The 27,952-nt window shown below is 47.5% G+C and overlaps 1 protein-coding gene across 6 annotated transcripts in view; it reads right to left on the bottom strand.

The window, feature by feature from the left end:
- Window positions 1–27,952, bottom strand: part of cadm1a (cell adhesion molecule 1a) — a 1,471,967-nt gene that overhangs the window by 133,656 nt on the left and 1,310,359 nt on the right. For all 6 annotated transcript variants that reach the window (XM_034177827.1, XM_034177825.1, XM_034177829.1 and 3 more), the window contains one exon: window positions 14,660–14,832. In XM_034177827.1, coding sequence (XP_034033718.1) covers window positions 14,660–14,832 — 173 coding nt within the window. The remainder of the gene's footprint in view (window positions 1–14,659; window positions 14,833–27,952) is intronic.

Below are 27,952 nucleotides of genomic sequence, written 5' to 3'. Positions count from 1 at the left end.
GACAAGCCAACAGTATGACAAATACGCCACTTTCCGTCACGTATCAACAGAAATAAGCCGTACCAAACAGTGCTTGGTCAGTTATCACAGGACTTTTTTTTTTAGAAAATATGTTCATCTGCTTGTTGATTTTACCCATTTCACACTCCTGTTACATGACAGTGATTGTAGTGCAGTGGTAAAGTGTCCGTCTGGTAATCAGAGTGTGTGGGTTCGAATCCCATGGAATTTTTTCTTTTTATTTAACCAGGGTTATTTAACGGCCCCTTCATGACTGTAAGTCTGTGATCATGGGTCACCTACAGAGGAACAGACAGATCATATTTGTATTGTGCACTTGATAAATGTGGTGTTTTTATATGGTGTGTGGGGTTATTTCATTTTAAGTACGTCCATCTCCTTCCTCATATCAGGCAGGTTCCCGCAGCTTAAACAGAACTGCGATTGTAGCTTAGTGGTAGAGTTTCTGACAATCTTTTGGAAGGTGCGGGTTCGAGTCCTGTGGGTGGCATGTAATTTAAATTTTTTTATTTTTAGCAGCTGCACGATGTGGTTACACATCGTGCAGCTGCTATGAAAAGCTGCTGTGTTCCCGTGTGCACAAAACCATCGCATATATATTTTTTGTTTTTTAATTATTTTTTTCTTCACAGCAGCTGCACGATCATACGAGCTGTTTTGCCGTGAGTCACCCTGGAGTTGTACGTATTTGACATCATTGTGTGTGTGTGTGTGTGTGTGTGTGTGTGTGTGTGTGTGTGTGTGTGTGTGTGTGTGTGTGTGTGTGTGTGTGTGTGTGTGTGTGTGTCCATATTGATGATCAGGTCATGTGGGCACGTTGTATTACATCTGCATGGCAATGAATTTGAATCCTGACGATTTCAACATACTTTTGAGCAGGGAAGGATGGAAAAAAATGCAGTGTGTTTAGAGTGTAAATAATTTATCATTCATCATAAGTGCAAATTGTGAAGGTGTATTTTACACAATCTACACAAAGAATCAGAAGATATTTTCTTCACATTGCCAAGGTGAGAACACCCACCCAAATGCACAAAATATCTGGCTTTGAATTTTGCTGCAGTCCCCAGACAGTGGGGACTGCAGCAAAGCAAAACAGATTTGTTAGAACTCTTTGCATGCCTGCTAATTTTATCGTTTAGGTTCAGTTTATATCAGTCACATAATAAGAGAGCCAGTGAAAATGGGCTTTTTAATTATTGATAACATAGATGAAAAATAGATGCTTAATATGTGCACTCATTGGCTACTTTATTAGGTACACCAACATACAAACAGCCAATGATGAGGCAGAATCTCAATACATTTAAGCATACAGATACAAATGGACTGCATTTATACAGGACTGTTCCATCTGTATCACAAGCTCAAAACGCTTTACACTGATGCCTCACATTCACCCATTCTCACTCAAACACCAACGTCAGTGTGCTGCCATGCAAGGCGCTCACTACACAACAGGAGCAACTTGGGGATTAAGGACCTTGCCAAAGAACCCTTACCAATTTTCTGGCCAGGCGGGGGTTTGAACCAAGGATCCTCTAATCTCAAGCCCAGTTTAACCACTTGACCAGGGATGGGCAAAGAGGGCTGAGACACTGCAGGTTTTCCTTGCAACCAATCACCTCAGCAGGTGTTGCAGGTGCAACACCTGGTCATCAGTGAAATTACCTGCTGAGACACCTGAACATTAATAAAATCACCAGGGGGCTCATGTACAAAGACTTGTGTGGCTTTCCTAATGAAACATGGCATACGCCAAAACCCAGAACCTGGCGTAAGCACAAAAATATTCAGATCTATCAAAGTGTGCATAGGCATGGATCCATGCACCTTCCGTTTGTACATCCCACTGAACGTGGAATTCAACGTGGAACCAAACTCCTCCCTGGCCACGCCCCATTTAAATATGCAGTTTTATGTAAATAAAGCCTTTTGAGCAGGGATTCCCCACGACATCACATCAGACAACATGAACACAGAAAAGAAGTTATACTATAGATGATTGGAAATTACGTGGAGACATGCAGGGGCAGTTTATACAGTACGCTGTTAAACGGATTAATCATGGAACTGGAAAAAATGTTTGTGGGAGCTACGGAGCATGTGTGTGTGCGAGAGGCCGACACGCAGAACAGTGCACACACTGATGTTAAAAAGGTGAGGCGCGTCTCTGCTGACAGTGTGACGTTCACAGTGTACACACGTCATTATTGACAAATACTGAACACAGGAAGCCTGTTAAGAAGCTCTGCAGCTCTCACCATCAAGCAAAAAATAAAAAAGCCTTAACAGTAATAATAATAAACATATTTGAATGCACACATGCACAAATGTGGCCATTCTGGTTTATGTTTGGATAAATTATACAAATACGAGGTCTGTCAATAAAGTAACGGTCCTTTCTATTTCTTTCAAAAACTATATGGATTTGATTCATATGATTTTACGTCAGACATGCTTGAACCCTCGTGCGCATGCATGAGTTTTTCCACGCCTGTCGGTGACGTCATTCGCCTGTGAGCATGTCTTGTGGAAGGAGTGGCCCCGCCCCCTCGTCGGATTTTCATTGTCTGGAAATGGCGGAATGATTTGGACTTTTTTTCCATCAGAATTTTTTCAGAAGCTGTTAGAGACTGGCACCTGGAAACCATTTGAAAAATTTATCTGGCTTTCGGTGAAAATTTTACAGGCTTCACAGAGAATAAGGACTGTTACTACAGCTTTAAGGATGCTCGGCGCGCCGCGCTCCGAGCTGCGACGACGAGGCAGAAAACGCCAGATCATTTCTAAGCTGATGGCTCTGTGGATACGAGACCCTCGTGAGCACTTTCTCTGGTTATCACAAGAGCTGGACATCAGCCATTTTCTGGCAGATTTCACTTTTAACAAGAGATTTTGTCATGGAAAGCAGCGCAGAGGCTTCGTGCGTAACGACCAATTCGCTGTTTGAGCGAAACAAAGAACACCTCCGTTTCGGCGTGTCATGGGACAAGTTGGGACATGCCTATCTCGGCTTTCAATGTTTACCAGTCCAGTAAGTATCAGAGAAATTGTAGAGAGCTGGGCTTGTCCTAACTTGTCCTCTGACATGCAGAAATGGAGGTGTTCCTTTGTCTCACTCAAACAGCAAATCGGTCGTTACGCACAAAGGCATGCTTTCCATGACAAAATCTCTTGTTAAAAGTGAAATCTGCCGGAAAATGGCTGATGTCCAGCTCTTGTGATAACCAGAGAAAGTGCACACGACGGTCTCGTATCCACAGAGCCATCAGCTTAGAAATGATCTGGCGTTTTCTGCATCGTTGTCGCAGCTTGGAGCGCGGCGCGCCGAGCGTCCTTAAAGCTGTCCTTAAAGCTGTAGTAACAGTCCTTATTCTCTGTGAATCCTGTAAAATTTTCACCGAAAGCCAGATAAATTTTTCAAATGGTTTCCAGGTGCCAGTCTCTAACAGCTTCTGAAAAAATTCTGATGGAAAAAAAGTCCAAATCATTCTGCCATTTCCAGACAATGAAAATCCGACAAGCGGGCGGGACCACTCCTTCCACAAGGCGTGCTCACAGGCGAATGACGTCACCGACAGGCGTGGAAAAACTCACGCATGCGCACGAGGGTTCAAGCTTGTCTGACGTAAAAACATATGAATCAAATCCATATAGTTTTAAAAAAAATAAAAAGGTCCGTTACTTTATTGACAGACCTCGTACACTATTTACACATCAAACAGCTGCTTAATTGCCCCTTGTGGGATTAATAAAGTTGTTTGATTGATTGAGCAGCAGCCATCATGCAACGTGCCAAAAACCAGCCTGATGCGCATTTGTGCATCACATATGATGTGAACATCTGTGCAGTCAATAGCTCCGATTACATGGAAACCGGCTCTCGTTGCAAATGGTGATTTGGAATGGGATGTACCTGGATGACTTTCGGATGATTGCGTTCCACACAGCTGGCATGGCTCGGCTCAAGGCTGACTGGCACACTCCTGACTGGCCAGCTCACGCTGAAATGCCCTTGTTTCCAGGAAGTGCAGCGTGGTCAGCACCTATGTGGGCACAGGCTACCTCCTCCTCACCATATTGCACTCTGGGCCAGCCACAGTTCTGTACGCAACTCCAGCATCAGTGGCCTTGATAATCAAAATTGGTTTATGAGCCAATTATTATCACTTGCAAGTAAATCCTCGCATTCCCTGAATACACGCTCATGTCAGATTGCATGATTTGCAAGGTCCTCTGACGCTAACGCAGCAACTGTTAGTGCCATTTTATGCATCACTTTGCGCATGGTTTTATATCTATCCATACGAGTATAATTGCAAACGTGAGTGCATTTAATTTCTCATCAGGGTGTCTCTGATGTGCACATCACTCTGATGACTTCTATTAACAGTTCCCAGCATCACCTTTACATGTCTGCAGTGGAACAATGGCTGTAGAAACGTGCGTACGCCAGCTACGATTTTTGCATGACGCACCGCACATTTCCACGGTCATTTCACTTTTGATACATCTGAACGTTGGAGTGGAGACGGACGTACGCCACATTTTTTTGCGTAAGCACACTTTATACATGAGGCCCCTGCTGAGGTGATTGGTAGCAAGAAAAACCTGCAGGGTCTCGGCCCTTCATTGCACATGATTGCCCACCCCTGCACTAGACCCAACCCAGTTGGTTCGTCATACTGTCACGAAAAGTGCAAAATTTTCATCATGGGAGCACAAATTTATTGTAATTCATTCCGTGGCAGGTGCACATAATTAAAAGTGCAGTGGGGAGAGGGGGGGTGGTGGTGTTTAGGGTTAGGGGAAGGAGTAGGGTTAGGTTATGGTTAAAGTTAGGGTTGGGGGTAGGAGTAGGGTTAGTAATAGTGAGTTTAAAAAAAACACGAAAATTTGAATAATTTTGTGACGGGAGTATAAAAAAAACGTGAGACTGGGCTGACTAGACCATCACCTCCCCCTAGGGATAAAAGTGACTTCAGTAACTATGAATGTGGCATGATTGTTGGTAGAAAATGGGCAGGAGTTCATGAATGCCTCATTGATGGCAGAGAAGAATGACCATACTGGACTGAGCCAATAGATGATCAGGTGCATGCTTTGCTGAATCCACCACACTATGGAACCAGCTTGGATCCTAGATGGTAACCACCAAGGTCATCCCCATCCCATGAAATGCACCACATCGACCATCAGAAGTGCATCCATATGTGGTGAAAGTGTCCAGCTTGTAGAGATAAATTTATTTAATCAGAGACTGTCTTGTCTCTAGGTACTCTGCCTTTGAAATTACGAGACTCTTTATGGAGTCATGAGGTGTTCAGCAATGCAATACCTCCGTTGATAATTATCACTTGCACTGGGAGGGAACATCAACCATGACATTGTGTCCCAAAAGCTGGAGAAGGCCAAGTGGGTGCCCAAGTTTGCCAGATGGTTACTTTTTGAGAAGTGGTGATAGACCACCTGACTGCCTGCATAGTTACCATCAAGGAGCCAAGGTGGCTATAACATGTGGTACATCTGGTGTCAGATGGCATCAGTGCTTATTTCTAAATTTGTCTTGACCAACAAAGGCAACTTCTCAAAATGTACTCATTTAGCTTGTGTATTCTTTGCTGTTGTCAAGAACTACTCAGGATTCTTAACTTAAGTTGAAACAAGCTATTGCTTTAAAGTAATTAAAAAAGTCAAAGCTATTTCCAATGACAGAATGCAGAAACCACATCAGTAGACAGCTGCAAGCGAGTGAGCTTCTCCTGATGTTGCTTTTTAAACCATGATAATTAGCACGGTCACTAAGCCATAAATAACCATTCAACGGTACGCTTTCCACACATTAAGGAGTCTTTTATTTTGGACATTAGCAGTCAAATCATTTCTCTGTGGACTCTGGGCCCAACAAAAGATACACTGGAGGAATTTTAGCTGTGGAAAATGAGCAGATTAGAGTATAATGTCCTGCTTAGGAAGAAAATGGTATGGGTATAAATAAATGCATGTTGAACTAAGATTGAAAGTTAATTAAACAGAGGGAGGAGGAGGCTGGATCCTCAGACAAAGAAATTAAAAAATGTTAAGTTGCCGTAGACAAAAACGGCACAACACATTTACTGGGTAAGGCTAACCAATTAGCCAGTTACTTTAAGATAAAAATGGAATTGTGGACATATTATATTTACGAAATGGATATTACATTTTTCAATTCATTCAAGAACCTTTGGGTGAAATATGAGTCTATTTTTTTTACCTTGTAGATGAACGTGACTCATGGTCATACAGCACCAAACCCCCAAAATATGTCCTCTTGTTAACATGCGTATGCAGTATGACTGACTGATAAATCCTTTGTTGCAGAAACTGTTTGCGAGAAACTGGTTTTATATGGCTTTATATGGGGGTCAAGGGTCATAGAGGGGCTGTAGTCTATCCCCACACTAATAGGACATAAGGCAGGGTACACCCTGGACAGGACATCAGTATATGACAGGGTCACATGTAGACAGACAAACACATTCACACCTACGATCAGTTTAAAGTTTCCAATTCACCAATCCCTGCATGTCTTTGGAAGTGGGAGGAAGCCGGAGCATCCAGAGGGAACCCACATGAACACACAAACTCTACTTAGAAAGGACCAGGTGGGAAGTAATCTCACCTGGTCCATTGGGCAGCACGTTGGCTTAGTGGTTAGCACTGTTTCCTCACAGTAAGAAGGTCATGGGTTCAACTCCCACCTGTCACCTTTCTGTTTGCATAGGTTTCCTCCCATATTTAAAGACATGCAGGTTAGGTGAATTGGAAACTTTATAATTATCCAGGTCTCCCTTGCAAAAGAGGTCTTGATCTCAATGGAACAAACCTGGTTAAATAAAGGCTAAATTAAATTAAAAATTAACCACTGATCCACCGTCCTGCCTTGTCAAATATGGCTTGAAGCAAATTCAAATTTCATCAAATTACCTGAAGATCAGATTACTAAAATGGACAAATATGATGTGAAAGTGATGAAAGGTTAAACCCGCGTCACGCATAGCAAGAATGTGAAGGGACCAGGCCGAAACGGCAAATATTACCATCATTGGACGCAGTCAGGAAGGAAAGAGGCGTGCTCAGCCGTGTCAGAACGCATCTGACTACCTCGTCCACACCTGCACGATGGCATCCAAAGTGGATGTAGACAACAGTTTAGATGACAAAGACTGCTGTCAGACGGTGATAAAACGTGCTGAAGACTGCCTGATGTCCAAACGTCTGGATGGCAAACACGAGGCTGGGGTTGGAGGCATCGCTGTGTTGCTCATGCACACGTGTGGGGCGCACATGCATGCATGCCACTGGAAACCTTTGCTGAAAGTTTGCTGGCAGTGGGCCAAGCAGTCATACCGTGCGTCAGACACAGCCATTCCAGGGAACTTTAATTTCTTATTTCTTTTTTGCTCACTTCAGGAATACAACACAACTCTGTACACAGTGATGTCTGTTGGATTATCACGTGGGATTTCATTTTTGCAGTGGTTATTTGCAGCACATTGCAATAGGGTGAGAGGCTTTTCACCACAGGCTGTGGTTTGGTTCCTGTGCACTTTACGCTGTCCTGGTTCTGTGCTGGATGTGAGTTTCATGTTTAATAACGTTGTCATGGCCTGGCATATGTCACGCCTCCTACAGAGTTTAGATGGTGTTCAGATTATAATATGCATATACAGCGGTGTCATCCATTCAGCTCTTTGCCTGATGTGTGCTTTGACATATTACTGTGCATGAGACCATGCAGAGGTGTAGCTGCACATGATGCTTTCCCTTTGAAACACCCACTGTACATGATGAATGTGTGCCACATACATGTTATTACAGATCAACATTTCCTTTGCGCTCCCTGGCCGGGGGCCAGTGGAGGTGGACATCTGTGGCACAACATGTCTACAAGCTTTGCTGTGAACGATCGATCTCAGAGCTCAATCATCCGCAATCGGATCATTTCAGATGCTGTTTTTGTTGTGTGTTGGGGGGGTGTGGCTGGACATTTTGGTGTTCTTTTCTTTTCTTTGCTCTCCAGGTGGTATGCAAACTGATTTATTGTCTGTGGAGAAGGTGCTGGCAGAAGAGTCCTTCACCCTCATCAACATGATGAGCAGCACCTGTGGATGGTGCTCACGTGCAACCTTAAAGACTTTCAGCTGAAGCAGATAATGAGATGGCGTTCTGCATTTAAGTCATGTGTGACTCAAGCAGAATTGCCGGGAACTCGACCTTGTGATGTTCGTTTGTGAGACGCTGAGGACCGCGCCTGGGTTTGACACATCGTGCCTGTGAAGGAGGAAGGGTGAGGGACACATGCTGTCAGCACACATCAGAGGTGATTAATTGTTTGACTAATTGTTAATAGTAACTTGGTATTTTGTTACGCAGTATATTTGAACTTTGATGAGAATTGTGCAGCTCGCTTCTCACTGCCGTGGCATGTGAACTGATGATCCTCCACCTGTTGTGAGAAGCTGCTCATTTACATAAAGCTTAAATACAGACCTGGATGTGTTGCTGATAGTGTGTGCCTTTTGAAGGATATTAGTTGTAGCTGCTGACTTACCTCACCTTTTCTATCCTTCGCAGAGAGTCGGTTTGTCGTGTCCACCTGGAGGGGGTGTTTGGCGGTAAACGTGGGTTCAGAAGCGCCGGGCTTCAATCCTTTTGGGCGCTGGAGAGCGTGCCATCCTTCACTCCGCCAGACTGACGCAGTTTTTGTTTGTACACGTTGTTATGCACCAAAGGGTGGAAAAATAAATTGTTTTGTTATTGGAACCGCTTTCTGGTTATTTTAGCGCTGGGTTCCATCAGACGCAGGTCCGCTCCTCAACCCGCGTCGACACATAACAGTAGTTCCCGGCCATTCCATAATGGACCCAGCGGCAGAGGCGGTTCCATTCGCCGAACGAGTTCAAGAACACTTGGAGAAAATATGGGAGCAATTACAGCATCTCGCAAACCAAATTAAACAAACAGACGCCCGTGTTACGGAGCTTGCAGCGCAAGCCATTCCGCTTCCTGCTGCTCCAGCTGCGGCACCATCGATACCGGTGCAGATAACTCCGTCACCCAGAGATTCGGCGTCCGAACCGATTATTTGTCATCCGGAGCCTTATGCGGGAGACGTTGAAGCCTGTGCTTCGTTTTTGATGCAATGTTCTCTGGTTTTTGCTTAGCGACCGGCTTCCTTCTCTTCTGATGGTAGCCGTGTTTCATATGTGACAAATTTGCTCCGAGGTGACGCCTGAGCTTGGGTCACAGCGTTGTGGAGTAATAACTCGCCATTGTTAGGATCCTTTAAGGATTTCTCCCACGAGTTCCGACTGGTTTTTGACCATCCGGTGAAAACGAATACCGTTGCCCAATGGTTGCTGAATCTCAGGCAGGGGAGGCGGAGTGCGGCGGAGTATTCCGTGGATTTCTGGATTTTTTCTGCTCAGTCAGGTTGGAACGCCGCAGCTTTACGAGGAGTGTTTGTAGATGGGTTAAATGAGTCATTAAAAGACGAGCTGGCAGTCCGTGACGAGCCAAACGATTTAGATGAGCTAATATCGTTGGTGATTCGTCTAGATGATCGGATGAAGGAGCATGGATGCGAGAGAGGGCGGCCATCAGAACGTTTTTTTTTTGTCTCGGGGCTTTCCCCGACACAGATCTGGGCTGCCTCTTCTTCGCCCCACTGAGGCTCCTCCGACGGGACCTCTGGCTCCTCTTGTAGATGAGCCCATGCAGCTCGGACGAGCTGAGGCCGCTGTATTGCCCCGACATATAAGCGTCAAGAAAGATAATGGTGACGTATCTCCAGGTGTTCTGGGACAGGCGAAATAATACACAAAAAAAAAGAAAAAAAAAGAAAAAAGAATTGTTTGGGCTAACGTTATTTCTTTCTGAAAGGGGTTATAAATTGTTTGGGAAGTCAGAGGCGTTTCTGATGGAGTGAACGACAGGTGGTTCGAAGCCCGTCTGGACTCAGTTTGATTGTTGGTTTTTATTATTTGTATTTAGGTATTTTCTGTTTGGGTTTGGGGTCATTTTGTTTTGTTGTTTTTATTTCCCTACTTCCCTAACCCCAACCTCACTCGCCCCAAGACCGTTCGTCTTGTGGGTTGTGGGGTGGTGCAGGTTGGTCACGCTGAGCCTTCTCAGAAGACCTCTGCACCTAGGGGGGGGTTGTTAGGGGCGTTTTTTTCTGGTTTGGTTAGGGCCCGGTTCCACTCCAGCCTCGGTGGGCCTTTGTACCGTTCGTCATTGGTGTTGCTGGGGTGTGGTGCAGCGGGAACATACCTCAGTCGGAGGGGTGGGCCGATCTGTTGCCGTTTGCCATTTCGGTAGTTCCACCCCTCCCGATAGGCTGGGGTATGGTCGAGTTGGGGCACCGGACGTATTTCCGGTTTTCCGCTGCGCCTTGGGGTTGGGGCCGGGTTAGTTTTTCCTGTTCCCTTCCCTGGCTTGATGTTTTGTGCCGTTCGCCAAAATGAGCCGCCGAAGGGCTCTGGGAGGGATCTGGGGTCTTTCGGGGTGCTGGGGAAGGTAACAGGGTTTATCGGTTGTTTTATTTGCCCCCGGGGTTGTTTAATGTAGTCCTCCGGGGGTTGGACTTTTGTTTTTTTTGTTTCCTTCCAGGTTCCACCTCCAGGGTTGATGGGACGGTCCTCTGGGGGGGAATTGGCTTGTGGGGCCGACTAGCCAGGTGTGGCCAGGTCTGGGGTTCCTGGGTTGTGGGGAGGGTGCCTTCTGGGGTTTGATGGTACGGTCCTCTGGGGGGCGCCGTTGCTCCATGTGTACCTGGGGACCTCTGTGGGGTTCCGGCTTTGGCTATTTCTCCTGGAACTGGCGGTAAAGGCCTTCTGGGGGGTGTTGGGCTCTGCAAGTTGTTCTGGGGGGGTTGTTTGTTATTTTTCTTTGTGCATTTATGTTTGTATTGTGTTTGTGGGGCTGTGTTGGGTTTTTGCATTTGGGAGTTTTTCTTTTCTTCCCGGGGTTGGATGGGACGGTCCCCTGGGGAGGTTTTGGGTGGGTTTTATGTTTTTCTTGTATGTTGGGCTGTATCTGGGACTGTTTTGGGGTTTTTGTTGATGCCCGCCGGCCTTCCAGCTGCGGTGCCCTGTCCTGCTGTCTGTGGTGGACCTTGGGAGCGTTGTGCTGTCTGCTTCCTGACGAGGACCCCGGAGGGAGGTGCTGTTCTCGGACCTGGTCTGTTCGGTCGCCGGGAGGCTTCCCGTTAAAGGGGGGGTACTGTTGTGTGTTGGGGGGGTGTGGCTGGACATTTTGGTGTTCTTTTCTTTTCTTTGCTCTCCAGGTGGTATGCAAACTGATTTATTGTCTGTGGAGAAGGTGCTGGCAGAAGAGTCCTTCACCCTCATCAACATGATGAGCAGCACCTGTGGATGGTGCTCACGTGCAACCTTAAAGGCTTTCAGCTGAAGCAGATAATGAGATGGCGTTCTGCATTTAAGTCATGTGTGATTCAAGCAGAATTGCCGGGAACTCGACCTTGTGATGTTCGTTTGTGAGACGCTGAGGACCGCGCCTGGGTTTGACACATCGTGCCTGTGAAGGAGGAAGGGTGAGGGACACATGCTGTCAGCACACATCAGAGGTGATTAATTGTTTGACTAATTGTTAATAGTAACTTGGTATTTTGTTACGCAGTATATTTGAACTTTGATGAGAATTGTGCAGCTCGCTTCTCACTGCCGTGGCATGTGAACTGATGATCCTCCACCTGTTGTGAGAAGCTGCTCATTTACATAAAGCTTAAATACAGACCTGAATGTGTTGCTGATAGCGTGTGCCTTTTGAAGGATATTAGTTGTAGCTGCTGACTTACCTCACCTTTTCTATCCTTCGCAGAGAGTCGGTTTGTCGTGTCCACCTGGGGGGGTGTTTGGCGGTAAACGTGGGTCCAGAAGCGCCGGGCTTCGATCCTTTTGGGCGCTGGAGAGCGTGCCATCCTTCACTCCGCCAGACTGATGCAGTTTTTGTTTGTACACGTTGTTATGCACCAAAGGGTGGAAAAATAAATTGTTTTGTTATTGGAACCGCTTTCTGGTTATTTTAGCGCTGGGTTCCGTCAGACGCAGGTCCGCTCCTCAACCCGCGTCGACACATAACAGTTTTGATGCTGTCAGAATATGTAGATTGCAATCAGATGATGCAAGAACTGCATATTGACCACTATCAGAAGTGCGTTCCATCTTAATGGCGCCAAGAGTGTTTTGAACATGTGCAACACACTTGGGACCTGACATGCGCTGGTCTTCGGGCTGCAAGTCAATATTTCCGATTGTGGCCGGATGTGTCATGCTGACGCAATTCTGCCTCAATCGGCGTATGTGTGATGGGGGTATTAGTTATGGCCTGTTTTCTGCAGAAGTATGATTCCTGAAAGGCAGCATTTTCACAGTCTGTCAGTCTCCAAGAGACTCACAAAATGTGCTTAGATTATTTTTTATCACCCAGATAGGAGTCACAGAGATGAGAAGCATTGTATTCATATTTTTTCATATTTTTGTGTCTGTGAGCTCTCCAGTCATAGAAAGTCCAGCAAAATGGTGTTAAGTATTTAATGTTGTCAGTATGATGCCACTCAAAAAATAAATAAATACATAAATAAATAAATAAATAAATAATTCTAGAGGGGACCAGTACACTCAACATAACATGGCTCTGGAAGGCATCTGGAACCCTTTTGGGATGCTTCTGGGACACGTCCCATGTGCTGCCTGTCTACAAGCTATAATCGGTTAACAGACTCTTAAATGAAAATCAACATGCAAGACAGCCGTAACGTGAGCAAGTGGCTTGCTTTGTGTTTCAGGCCTCATGCTAACAATGTTTGCTGTTTCACAATTTTAACCACAAGCATCAAAGTTAATGATTTATTGCCCAGAATAAGTCATGGTTTGCAAAAATGCAATACAAAAACAATCAACAGTGTACAAATAACATTTGTGAGCACAATGGTAAGAATATTTGCAGGAACAGGTAGGAAGCTGTTTGACACCTACCTGTTCTGGACTTGGAGGCACAGACATTAAAGACCCAAGCTAGACTGCTTTTTCATTTTAATTAAGCACTCTGTTTTTGTTGCTGTTCTGTTTGTTTCTGTTTCTGTTCTGTTTCTTCTGTTTAAGAAATTCTTGTAATATTAGTAAAAAACCTTGCAACTGTTAGAAAGGCCTAAGCAGTGGGTCACCCCTCTGAGTCTGGTCTGCTTGAGGTTTCTTCCTCATTATCACCAGAGGGAGTTTTTTCCTTACCACTGTCGCCTGTGTACTTGCAAGCACACAAGCGGTTTGGTGAGGTTAGACCTTACTCATGCAACCTTACTCAGCGTCGTTGTGATTTGGCACTATATTAATAAAAATTCATTGAAATTGAGTTCAACAGTCTTTTAAACAGCCTGAAATATTTAATATTTCATCAATCTGAATAAAATGTGTTTTTCCTCACTTCTATGTGTAATGAATGTGTTTTTTAGGGTATAAAAGTTGAACTTTTCTATCACAGGGTGTCTTTCTTCATGCAAACCCACCATAATTTTATTTTTAAAGTCAGGTTAGAACCAGATCTAATTTGCTTTTCAGTGTCTTGCTCAAGGACAATTTCATTGACAGAAGTTGTCCGGAATTGACCCATTCAATTTGTGAGCAGCCTGTTTTATTACTAACTATTCTCTGATTGATGTGTTGTCTTTACACTAATGTTACTGTCTGAGTTTGCTTGAGTGATTTCTGTTTTACTGAGTTAAGTAATGATATTATAGTTGTTAATTTTATTTCCTCTGCCTGCTTTCCCCTTGAAGACTAATGTCTTATTTTGGTGGATCGTTAAGTGTTATTTACTCCTTTTTCTAATTGACTCAGGCAGAATCAGAGCATTATTATATCCTGGAATTAAAGAAGACAAAGAAAATAGCATGACAAGAGCCATCTTGTTCAACAAGAGCATACAACAAAACCAAGGTGGGAGAGCAGCTTGTAAACTAAGAAGTCACTGAACCGATACCTAACTTAATCATCCAAAAAGCTTTAGATGCTTGTAATAAGAAAGGGGATTTGGCTGGAAAAACCTCAGCCAAAACTGTAAAATACATATGATTTTGCAGAAATGTAAGAAAAGGAGACAGTAATTCAGTTCTTATCAAATATGACAGAGAATGGTGGTCAAGAATTATTCTAGTCAATATGAGAAAACATACTGAGCACAATCTACAATACTGAAGACTGTCACAGGGGCATAAATAAATGTACACGGTATTGGATAGAAAATGGAGATTTGGATAATGACTGCCCAATAAAATACTAACATCATCACACATTTAGAAGCTTGAGTTCAGCAAGGTCAGAGAAGTCATCTCTCACCTCATTCAAATAATCTCATTTGATTTCAGCTACAAAAGGAAGATTAAGTTACCAACACACTGTTCTACGATACATCATTTGGAAGTTTGATATTGTTCTTTACGTTAGAATAAAATACTCAAACCAGAAAAAGCACAAGATAGGAAAGGTTGGTAACCAGAAACAGACAAAAACCCAAGCAGATATTTTGGTTAGAAGAAATGGAAGAGAAGAAAGTTCCCGGAGAGTGTTTGACTTACCATAGACGTAGAGGATGTAGTCATCGTAAGACTCTCCCACTGAGTTGGAGGCCATGCATCGGTACGTTCCGTTGTAGGATTTGTTGAGATTTTCGATGTACAGATCTCCACCAGTGATGACGGCGTGGGATGGTACGTCATCGTCCACCTTCACCCAGTTCACTCGCTGTGGCCTGAAATTAAGACAGCACAGACGATTAAGAAGATACTTATGAAGGTGAACATCTGTTTGGTATGACTTGTGTTATTACTGACAAGACTTAGGATCCCCATGGTACAGCACACACAGTGGGTACATCTAGTTGAACCTATGTAGCACATCTACCCTGTTTTCTTGTGTTGTCGTGGATTTGAAACCACTTTTTAATCATCTTGGTCTTGTTTATTAACACATAAATTTTCACTTAGTGTTGTGTCTGTCTCACACACAGAGGACTCAGCAGCAAGAATGTCACCACTAAAGTTCCAGGTAGCTGGAATGTTTGACCTCTTTGGATTAGATAACTTGTGTTGCTTTTTAAAACATAAAAGTTGAGAGGATCAACCTCTTTTGGAACCAAGATTCATTAAAAAATAAATGTAAATCTGTAAAACACATCTGAAAAACTTTTTGCCATTCACACTCTCAATGATTATTCCTAACGATGATGAGTATAGATTTTTTTTGCTGCATCGTATATGTACATTTAAATGTATGTACATTAATATTACATGGGTAATTCTCAGATTAGTGAAGATAAAGCACAACCAAGAGCAAAAAACTTTTATCTGTAGTCTTAAAAAGTTTACTCTGTACTCGGGGACAAATCTGAAAGTTTCACTCAATCACACTGTCTTCACATATCCACAATACATGTGCACGATATTGTAATAAACAATGGCAACAACTGGATTTGTTGCAAACTGAAAGGTGATATACAACGTCAATATTAAAATTTACAGGTCACCACTGCCGTGCTGAGGAAGTGAGTGTTGACCACACTGTGCTGTCACTTTGTTAGTTGTGAGTGCTTTACAGACTGCATCCAAAAAGTAGTTGATTTCAGGTTTTAGAGTTTGCCTGTGATTTGTCATTTGTGGTGAAAGTGTCAAACTTGTGAAACGTTTCACAAATCATAAAAGTGACATTCATGTCTCAGGAACCTCAGACAATGAAGTTGAGAGACATCTCGGAAGAGCTTAAGGAGTGCAGAGGTCACTAGAGAGACGAGTTTGGTGATGCCAGTATTTTTGTGGAAGAATGAAGGCTCAAGTCTTCAGGGTTCTGGTGCTTCCAGTCTTTCTGATGCATTTATTCCCAAAGTTCTATTTTTCCATTATGGCATTGTTGCACTGTGTGATAGATGTGAGTGCCTCTCGAATGAGATCAGCGAAAAACTAGATCGCTGCATGATCTGTTTTTCTGCTTAAAAAACTCCTAACTCTCTTAAACGTCCTCATCACTACCCCTAACAAGTTGTGATGCAGTAGTGTCATCTGATAAGGTATTTATATCTGGAACTTCCTGCTAACTGTGGTCATTTTAACAGAGTGATAATATAGTCATATAAATATGATTTTTAATATGCTTATAAAAATACATTATGATGGGGTTGCATCATCTGATAAGTTATTTAAAGCAGTAAATTCCAGATGCCATTGGGGCAGGGGTGGTGGTGGCATACTAACGTGTGCTTGTTTCCAGGGCAGAAGGCTCCCGGTTCAAGCTCATACGCCATGTAGAGTGACATTGCAACAGGAAGGGCATCCAGTGTAAAAAATCAATGTGCAGATCTTCTTTATTGAACCCGAGTGGATAAGCCAAAGGGACTTCCTTTGGCTTATCCACTCGGGTTCTTTTCCTCCTAAACTTGGTCTTTTTTAACTTAATGGCAGTATATTCTAGTAAATATGATTTTAATGAGCTCATAAAAGCACACTTTGGTGCGATAGCACATCTGATAAGGTGTTTATAGCTGTGAATTCATTCTAACCTTGGTCAATCAGTTATCAGTTCATGCTTTCCCTTCATGCCTGTTGTGAAAGTGTAGGAACACGGACCCACAACAGGGGGCGCAAATGAACGGACAATGGAGGAGTCAAATAACACTGTTTTTACTGTTGTGAAACAGGCACAACAAACACAACCGATTACAATATTGAGACTGAGTTCAATTACAACGGTGTCGTGTGGGCAGGCTCGACGATAGGAGACGTCTGTCCAAGTCGAACCGGAACCAACCCGATTTCCTCTGCCACCGAACCCCGGGAATACTGGAGCCGCCAAGTCCCGAATTCCCAGGTGGCCACTGCCTCCGCTCGTCGGATCCGGTACTGCTGGCAAGGAACAGAAACAGTCAGGTGTGGATGTGGCTGCACCCAGCAACACGGAGGGTGGAGAGTCCACCTCCACCTCTCGTCAACAACAATCAAGAAGTGTAGGAAGGTGAGTACTTATCCAAATGTTGTCCGGTAGTCAGCTGTCCTACAAATAATCAACAAGAGTTACAACTATAGTCACTCGTATGTTTGGGCGGAGATTGTTACCTCTTTGATAAGGCGATATCTCGGCAAATGAGGTGGAGATGCCGTCCTGCTGATATACCTCCCTGTTGATTGGAATCAGCTGTCTCCAGTGATGGGTGACAGCTGTCATCCTGGCTGCTCCTGTAAGGCGGCAGCGCCCTCCGGTGCCTGGAGCCCGCACTCCAGGCAGGGCGCCTTCTAGTGGTGGTGGACCAGCAGTACCTCCTCTTCAGCGGCCCACACAACAGGACCCCCCCCTCAACGGGTGCCTCCTGGCGCACGACCGGGTTTGTCTGGGTGGCGACGGTAGAAGTCGGCCAGGAGGGCCGGGTCCAGGATGAAGCCCTTCTTCACCCAGGAGCGTTCTTCGGGGCCGTACCCTTCCCAGTCCACCAGATAATGAAAACCCCGGCCCATCCGTCGGACGTCGAGGAGCCGGCGCACGGTCCAAGCCGGCTCTCCGTCGATGATCCGGTCAGGAGGTGGTGCCGGACCCGGAGTGCAGAGGGGTGAGGTGTGATGAGGTTTGATCCTGGAGACGTGGAACACTGGATGAATCCGCAGTGAGGCCGGAAGCTGGACCCTCACTGCGGCGGGATTGATGACCTTGAGAATCTTGTACGGACCAATGTATCGTTCTTGTAGTTTTGGGGAGTCCACTTGTAGGGGGATGTCCTTGGTGGACAACCACACTTCCTGCCCAGGACGATACGTGGGAGCCGGGGCCCGCCGCCGGTCTGCATGGTTCTTCGCCCTCGTCCGGGCCCTTAACAAAGCAGAACGGGCGGCACGCCACACCCGACGGCACTTCCGTAGGTGGGCCTGGACTGAGGGCACACCAACCTCTCCCTCAACCACCGGAAACAACGGGGGCTGATACCCCAAGCACACCTCAAAAGGGGAGAGGCCGGTGGCTGATGACACTTGACTGTTGTGGGCGTACTTGATCCAGGCCAGGTGGGTACTCCAGGCCGTCGGGTGCGCGGCTGTCACACAGCGTAGGGTCTGCTCCATTTCTTGGTTGGCCCGTTCTGCTTGTCCGTTGGTCTGGGGGTGATACCCGGACGAGAGACTGACCGTGGCCCCCAGTTCCCGGCAAAAGCTCCTCCAAACGTGCGAGGAGAACTGGGGACCGCGATCGGAGACGATGTCTGATGGTATCCCATGCAGACGGACGACGTGGTGGACTAGGAGGTCCGCTGTCTCCTGGGCCGTTGGTAGCTTCGGGAGGGCCACGAAGTGGGCCGCCTTGGAGAATCGGTCCACTATCGTGAGGATGACGGTGTTTCCCTGGGACGGCGGGAGACCCGTGACAAAATCCAGGCCAATGTGGGACCAGGGGCGATGAGGGACGGGCAGCGGCTGTAGCAAACCCGAGGTCTTGCGGTGATCGGCCTTGCCCCTGGCGCAGGTGGTACAGGCCTGGATGTAACCCCGGACGTCGGCCTCTAGGGACGCCCACCAGAAGCGCTGCCGGACGACTGCCACGGTCCTACGCACCCCAGGATGGCAGGAGAGCTTAGAACCGTGACAGAAGTCCAGGACTGCAGCCCTAGCTTCTGGTGGAACGTAGAGTTTGTTCTTCGGTCCGGTTCCGGGGTCCGGGTCTCGTGTCAGGGCCTCCCGGACGGTCTTCTCCACGTCCCAGGTGAGGGCGGCCACGATAGCGGACTCCGGGATGATGGGATCCGGGGGATCCGACGACTCCGTTTTGACCTCATCTTTATGTACCCGGGACAAAGCATCCGATCTTTGATTTTTGGTCCCGGGACGGTAGGTGATCCGGAAGTCAAAACGGCCGAAGAACAGTGACCAGCGGGCTTGCCTGGGATTCAGCCGCTTGGCGGTCCTGATATACTCCAGGTTCCGGTGGTCAGTGAAAACCGTGAATGGCACGGACGTTCCCTCCAACAGATGTCTCCACTCCTCAAGAGCCTCTTTCACCGCAAGGAGCTCTCGATTGCCGACGTCATAGTTCCGTTCGGCTGGGGTCAACCTGCGGGAAAAATAGGCACACGGGTGAAGGACCTTATCGGTCTTCCCGCTCTGGGACAGTACGGCTCCTATCCCTGAGTCCGAGGCGTCCACTTCAACCACTAACTGGCGACTAGGATCGGGCTGCACCAAAACAGGTGCAGACGAGAAGCGCCGTTTCAACTCCTTGAGCGCGGCTTCGCAACGATCCGACCAGGTGAAGGGGACTTTTGGTGAGGTCAGGGGTGTCAGGGGGCTAACTACCTGGCTATAGCCCTTAATGAACCTCCTGTAGAAATTAGCAAAGCCTAGGAACTGTTGCAACTTCCTACGGCTTGTGGGTTGGGGCCAGTCTCTCACCGCCGCAACCTTGGCCGGATCAGGAGCGACGGAGTTGGAGGAGATAATGAACCCCAAGAAGGACAAAGACGTGCGGTGGAACTCACACTTCTCGCCCTTCACAAACAGCCGGTTCTCCAACAACCGCTGCAGGACCTGACGTACATGCTGGACATGGGTCTCAGGGTCCGGAGAAAAGATGAGTATATCGTCTAGATATACGAAGACGAACCGGTGCAGGAAATCCCGCAAGACATCATTAACCAACGCTTGGAATGTTGCGGGAGCGTTTGTGAGACCGAACGGCATGACCAGGTACTCAAAGTGACCTAAGGGGGTGTTAAATGCCGTCTTCCACTCGTCTCCCTTCCGGATCCGAACCAGGTGGTACGCATTTCTAAGATCGAGCTTGGTGAAAATTTGGGCTCCATGCAGGGGTGTGAACACTGAATCCAACAGGGGCAACGGGTATCGGTTGCGAACCGTGATCTCGTTCAGCCCCCTATAATCAATGCATGGACGAAGTCCGCCGTCTTTTTTACCCACAAAAAAGAAACCTGCGCCCATCGGGGAGGTGGAATTCCGGATCAACCCGGCAGCTAACGAGTCCCGGATGTAGGTCTCCATTGATTCGTGCTCAGGCCGTGAGAGGTTGTACAGCCTACTGGACGGGAACTCACTGCCCGGAACCAAATCAATGGCACAATCATACGGACGGTGGGGGGGAAGACTGAGAGCCAGATCCTTGCTGAACACGTCGACAAGGTCGTGGTACTCCACCGGCACCGTCCCCAGATTGGGCGGAACTCTGACCTCCTCCTTAGCTCGGGAGCCGGGAGGAACCGAGGAACCTAGACACACCCGATGGCAGGTCTCGCTCCACTGAACCACTACCCCGGACGGCCAATCAATCCGGGGATTGTGCTTCAACATCCAGGGAAATCCTAAAACCACACGGGAGGTGGCCTGAGTCACAAAAAACTCGATCACCTCCCGGTGATTTCCTGACACCACCAGAGTTACAGGTGGTGTCTTATGCGTGATTGGAGGGAGTAGGGAGCCATCTAGTGCCCGAACCTGTACAGGCGAGGTAAGCGCCACCAGGGGGAGCCCTATCTCCCTGGCCCATCTGCTGTCCAACAGATTCCCCTCAGAGCCCGTGTCCACCAGTGCTGGGGCCTTCAGGGTTGAGTCCTCATAAAGGATCGTAACTGGGAGTCGTGTGGCAATGTGGGTGTGTCCCACGTGAATGTCTCGGCCCACCCCTAGCCCAGTCTCTAGGGGCGGGCGTTGGAGTTTAACCGCTCGGGGCAGTCTCTCATATGGTGCTCTATTGAACCACAAGCAAAACAAGCTCCGTGGGCCCGTCTCCTCTGTGCATCTGGTGCCCTAAATGTTGCCCTACTCGTGTCCATAGCTTCGTCAGCAGGGGGAGCTGTGGCCCCACGGAGCGCAGGGGCCGTGGAGCGTGGGGAAGGCGGAGCGCGGTCGGAACCGGAAGGGAGAGGGACGGCGCGTGCCCGGCCACGCCCTTCGTCTCGTTCCCGCCGACGTTCTTCTAACCGGTTGTCTAACCGTATGACAAGATCGATGAGCCCATCTAAATCCCGCGGTTCGTCCTTAGCCACCAGGTGCTCCTTAAGAACCAAAGACAGTCCGTTTACAAAGGTTGCGCGGAGGGCAGTGCTATTCCAGCCGGACCTCGCAGCCGCGATGCGGAAGTCGACTGCATAGGCAGCTGCGCTCCGACACCCCTGTCTCATTGACAGTAGCACGGTTGAAGCGGTTTCTCCTCTATTAGGGTGATCGAACACGGTTCTGAGCTCCCTTACAAACCCATCATATGTCAGAAGGAGCCGTGAATTCTGCTCCTAGAGCGCTGTAGCCCAAGCGCGTGCCTCACCGCGAAGCAGGTTTATTACATAAGCTACTTTGCTAGCATCAGTCGCGTACATGACGGGACGCTGTGCGAAGACGAGCGAGCACTGCATAAGAAAATCTGCGCACGTCTCCACACAGCCTCCGTACGGCTCTGGGGGGCTTATGTAAGCTTCAGGGGAAGGTGGGTGGGGTCGTTAAACGACCAGTGGAACATCGCTGTTATGCACAGGGTCAACGGGAGGGAGAGCTGCAGCGGCGCCCAGGGGGCGAACTTCCACTTGTGCGGCGAGAGCCTCCACCCTGCGGTTCAGGAGGACGTTCTGCTCGGTCATTAAATCCATCCGAGTCGTGAAAGCGGTGAGGATCCGCTGCAACTCACCGATCACCCCTCCCGAGGACGCCTGCGCGTCCTGGTCTTCCATTGGCCGTTCAACAGCCGGTTGACGCCCCTCGGGATCCATGACGCTGGCCGAGATAGCCTGTTGTGAAAGTGTAGGAACACGGACCCACAACAGGGGGCGCAAATGAACGGACAATGGAGGAGTCAAATAACACTGTTTTTACTGTTGTGAAACAGGCACAACAAACACAACCGATTACAATATTGAGACTGAGTTCAATTACAACGGTGTCGTGTGGGCAGGCTCGACGATAGGAGACGTCTGTCCAAGTCGAACCGGAACCAACCCGATTTCCTCTGCCACCGAACCCCGGGAATACTGGAGCCGCCAAGTCCCGAATTCCCAGGTGGCCACTGCCTCCGCTCGTCGGATCCGGTACTGCTGGCAAGGAACAGAAACAGTCAGGTGTGGATGCGGCTGCACCCAGCAACACGGAGGGTGGAGAGTCCACCTCCACCTCTCGTCAACAACAATTAAGAATTGTAGGAAGGTGAGTACTTATCCAAATGTTGTCCGGTAGTCAGCTGTCCTACAAATAATCAACAAGAGTTACAACTATAGTCACTCGTATGTTTGGGCGGAGATTGTTACCTCTTTGATAAGGCGGTATCTCGGCAAATGAGGTGGAGATGCCGTCCTGCTGATATACCTCCCTGTTCATTGGAATCAGCTGTCTCCAGTGATGGGTGACAGCTGTCATCCTGGCTGCTCCTGTAAGGCGGCAGCGCCCTCCGGTGCCTGAAGCCCGCACTCCAGGCAGGGCGCCCTCTAGTGGTGGTGGACCAGCAGTACCTCCTCTTCAGCGGCCCACACAACAATGCCATGGCGTTGGCCTCACTGGTTTATTGCGATATCTCAAAAAGTGTCTGATAACTTTTTTCTAAATTGGCAAGGGCATAATTTGGGTCATTGACATTGTCTCCATCTAAAACTCAGATTCATTTGTTTGCAAATGGCAGCCATTTTTACGCCGAAAATAGCCATTTTGAGCACTTAAAGGCAATTCTCTCAAACACTGTCTGATAACTTGTTTTCTAATTTGTCAAGGGGCAACATATGGATGACATATTTCATGTCATATATATATATATATATATATATATATATATATATATATATATATATATATATATATATATATGTCATAGATTCGTTCATTTGGAAATTTTATTGCATTTTATGCCTAAAACAGCCAATTTGGGTTTTGGACACAATTTTCTCAAAAAATGTCTGATAACTTTCTTGTAATGTAACAAGGGCACAACATTGGTTGACATTGACAATGTTCTCAACCCACAGTTATTTGCGTAGATTCATTCATTTGGAAATGACAGCCATTAATATGCCGAAAATGGCCATGATGCCTTTGGCTTTAATAGAACCAATAACCCACAGGGCCCTTGGCACTCGAGATATTATGCAATTTGTTATAATCCAAAATTACATTTTTCGCTAACAAAATCTGGTAAACTATCTTTTATACTCTGGATATAAATGTATTTTGGTAATGTTTATTGCAAGACAGCAAAATCTGATAAAGTAGCACAATCTGTGTGAGCGTCTCCATCAGATGCTGCTGCCAGCTGATGCGAGCAGTGGAATGTGGCAGCACAACATAAAACATCAGAATAATAGTTCCATAGTGTAGCTGATGCAGCGAGGACACTCTGACATGCAGAACCCCTGCATGCTTCTCGATCTGACTGGACATTTCAGAAAACAGACAGACAACAGGTTTTCCACATTACTGTAATGGATAGTCTATGGGCCGATTCCAGAAAGATGCACTTTTGTTGCACCCCCCTTGTAACTTTTGTTTGATGGTTTCAGGTGATTCCCTGGTCACATGAAATAACATTTCTACTTGTTGTCATGCGCATAAACAGGGAAAACCTTTTGACAACAGCCTTTTTTGACGGAAGGGTTGGCAAAAAATCTGATTTACTGTTTATCATGATTATGTCAGTCCTGAGGGCTTAAACGTGTTTTCCCTTCTTATAGATGCATTCTGGTGCTTACAAATCATAACACATGTGTTTTTGCATATTTGAACCAAATTTGGTCTAGTTTTGGGGTGGCAATATATGATTTCTTGATCAATTTTCACAAATTCATTAAATTTTTATCATCAAGTTTGCAAAACTGTGTTACCATAGTTCCATTTGTCCATTTTTAATGATGTTTGATGTTACTACAATGTTTTGATACTATTCCAGGTGTTTTATTGAGAAGAAAACACCTTCATGAGGTTGTGACAGATGCCAGGCATTCCATAATTATCACTTTGTAAGAGGTCCCCACCTCTTACAAAGGGGTCAGCGAAAATACACCACAATACAGGTTGGGCTGTATTAACCTGTAACTTGATTTTTGATTTGTAGCATTGTCAGAAACACTTGGACAAGCATAATGCATTCCATCCATCCATCCATTTTCTTCTGCTTTATCCGGAGTCGGGTCGCGGGGGCAGCAGCTCAAGCAAAGCCGCCCAGACCTCCCGATCCACACACACCTCCTCCAGTTCCTCCGGGGGAACCCCAAGGCGTTCCCAAGCTAGCCGAGAGATGTAGTCCCTCCAGCGTGTCCTGGGTCTTCCCCTGGGCCTCCTCCCAGTGGGACGTGCCCGGAACACCTCTCCAGCGAGGCGTCCAGGGGGCATCCGGAAAAGATGCCTGAGCCACCTCAACTGACTCTTTTCGACGTGGAGGAGCAGCGGCTCGACTCCGAGCTCTTCCCGAGTGACCGAGCTCCTCACCCTATCTCTAAGGGAGCGCCCAGCCACCCTGCGGAGGAAACTCATCTCGGCCGCTTGTACTCGCAATCCCGTTCTTTCGGTCATGAGCCAAATCTCATGACCATAGGTGAGGATCGGAACGTAGATCGATCGGTAAATCGAGAGCTTTGCCCCCCTACTCAGCTCTCTCTTCACCACGACGGTCCGATAGAGCGACTGCATCACTGCAGATACTGCACCGATCCGTCTATCGATCTCACGTTCCATCCGTCCCTCACTCGTGAACAATACCCCGTGATACTTAAACCCCTCCACTTGAGGCAAGGACACTCCACCGACCTGAAGAGGGCAAAGCACCTTTTTCCGGTCAAGAACCATGGCCTCGGATTTGGAGGTGCTGATTTTCATCCCGAACGCTTCACACTCGGCTGCAAACCGCCCCAGTGCACGCTGAAGGTCCTGATTTGATGAAGCCAACAGAACCACATCGTCCGCAAACAGCAGAGACGAGATTCTGTGGTTCCCAAACCAGACCCCCTCTACACCCTGGCTGCGCCTAGAAATTCTGTCCATAAAAATAATGAACAGAACCGAACCAGGCGACAGTGAGACCTGGAGGGGGGTGATCGGGAAGCACGGCCTCCCCGATCTGAACCCGAGTGGTGTTCAGTTGTTGGACTTCTGTGCTAGTCACAGTTTGTCCATCACGAACACCATGTTCGAGCACAAGGGTGTCCATAAGTGCACATGGCACCAGGACACCCTGAGCCAGAGGTCGATGATCGACTTTGTAGTCATATCATCTGACTTTCGGCCACGTGTCTCAGACAGTTGAGTGAAGAGAGGGGCATAGCTGTCAGCTGATCACCACCTGGTGGTGAGTTGGATCCGCTGGGAGGGTAGGAAGCCGGTAAGACCTGGCAGGCCCAAACGTATCATGAGGGTCTGCTGGGAACGACTGGCGGAACCCTCTGTCAGCGAGGTCTTCAACTCCCACCTCTGGGAGAGCTTCTCCCAGATCCCGGGGGAGGTTGGAGACATGGAGTCCGAGTGGACCATGTTCTCCACCTCCATTGTCAATGTGGCTGCTCGTAGCTGTGGTCGCAAGGTCTCTGGTGCCTGTCATGGCGGCAATCCCCGAACCCGGTGGTGGACACCGGAAGTAAGGGATGCCATCAAGCTGAAGAAGGAGTCCTACTTATCTTTGTTGGTAGGTGGGACCCCAGAGGCAGCTGACAGGTACCGGCAGGCCAAGCATGCCGCAGCCCGTGCGGTCGCAGAGGCAAAAACCCGGGTCTGGGAGGAGTTCGGGGAGGCTATGGAGGAGGACTATCGGTCGGCCTCGAAGAGATTCTGGCAAACCATCCGACGCCTCAGGAGGCGGAAGCAGCTCTCCTCCAGCACTGTTTACGGTGCGGGTGGGGAGCTGTTGACCCTGACTGGGGATGTTGTCGGGCGGTGGAAGGAGTACTTTGAGGATCTCCTCAATCCTATCGTCACGTCTTCCGAAGAGGAAGCAGAGACTGGGGACTCGGAGGCGGACTCATCCATTACCCAGGCAGAAGTCACAGAGGTGGTTAGAAAGCTCCTCGGTGGCAAGGCTCCTGGGGTGGATGAAATCCGTCCTGAGTACCTTAAGTCTCTGGATGTTGTGGGGCTGTCTTGGCTGACACGCCTCTGCAACATCGCGTGGCGATCGGGGACAGTGCCTCTGGATTGGCAGACCGGGGTGGTGGTCCCTCTGTTTAAGAAGGGGGACCGGAGGGTGTGTTCCAACTATAGGGGGATCACACTCCTCAGCCTCCCCGGTAAGGTCTATTCCAGAGTACTGGAGAGGAGAATTCGACCGATGGTTGAACCTCGGATTCAGGAGGAGCAGTGTGGTTTTCGTCCTGGTCGCGGCACACTGGACCAGCTCTACACGCTCCATCGGGTGCTCGAGGGTTCATGGGAGTTTGCCCAACCAGTCCACATGTGTTTTGTGGATCTTGAGAAGGCATTCGACCGTGTCCCTCGGCGCACCCTGAGGGGAGTGCTCCGGGAGTACGGGGTCCGGGGTCCTTTGCTAAGGGCTATCCGGTCCCTGTACGACCGCAGCAGGAGCTTGGTTCGCATTGCTGGTAGTAAGTCAAACCTGTTTCCAGTGCACGTTGGCCTCCGCCAGGACTGCCCTTTGTCACCGGTTCTGTTCAGAAGTCAGAGTATTGAAACAAAAACTGAATCATATTTCAACAAAAAGCTAATTCTTTCACTCATTGAGCTCTATTTTAAGCTAAGCCACCTAAAACATCAATGTTTACACATTCAAACACATTGTTTAAATAAACAGATCAACTCTTCATATTATAATAGTGACTAGTCAAGCAGAAAAATGTCAGTCACTATCATCTTCATCACTCCAATCATCAAGTATCATCAAGTGCAAGTGTCCTTGGCATTACTACACTCTGTGCACCCACAGGCATCAGTACATGCCATAGCGTTCTTATGGCATGAACACCGACCTCCCACACAGTGATCTTTCTTGCAGTTGCAACTAATCAATTGCAAGAGTACTTTTGGGGCTGGTTGCTGATCCATCCAATGGATGGAGAGGTATCCACAGTCAAATCCCAGCCATGCCCATCTGGACTGGAAGTTGGCACATGTGCCTGGAGAGACCTGTGCCAAATGCATGCCTGGTAGTTGGCACGTTTGACATGGTACTTCAGAGCATCTTTGGTTGGTGGTAGATGACTGGTTTGTGCGTTTTTGCTGCAGAAGAGTTTGTAGCGTACACTATCTGTGTCTTCTCCACTCTGTCCATATAGAGAGCAGACAAATTGAGCACACCCCTGCTATAAGGCATCATTGTCATCACAGGAGTTACCAATCATCTTCATGGCTTCGCAAAGACCTGCGTCTGACTCCATCAGCTGGAATGCTTGCTTCTTTCCCTTACCGACAAAAGCACTTGTGCTATCACATCCTGTGAATGCATGCAATCCTAGTAGTGCTTGGCACGTCTTGACCAAGGGATTCTCCGACAGCAGTCATGTCAATGTACCTCTATCGCTGCTTAGTTCCAGTAGAAAAGAGAATCCTGGCATCAATTTGGTGGCTGAAAGTACAGGCTAGTACAGCAACATCGGTATCTAGTGATTTGATTACAACACAGTCATGTCCATTGGATGATGCATGGCTGGCATGTAGCAGCATGCAGGTATCTGCTTCTTCTTGGCCTGTACACAGTTCATCCATCCTGCATACAATGCCATTCTCTCCTGCAAACAGTTTGTGGCACTCTGCATCATGAGTCACATACAGTTCTCCGAAGTTGCTAAACTGTGTGAGATATTGTGGTTGTTGCCACTCTCGTACTAGGAATGCTGCCAGGTTCTTCTTGTTGCTGCCATCGCTCATGAACTTCTTCCACTGGGTGGGGCACTTCTGCTTGCCATCTTGGATCTTGATCTGAAT

This window comes from Thalassophryne amazonica, chromosome 9 (assembly GCF_902500255.1).
Source record: "Thalassophryne amazonica chromosome 9, fThaAma1.1, whole genome shotgun sequence".
NCBI lineage: Eukaryota > Metazoa > Chordata > Actinopteri > Batrachoidiformes > Batrachoididae > Thalassophryne > Thalassophryne amazonica.
This window is presented reverse-complemented; position numbering and strand designations above follow the sequence as displayed.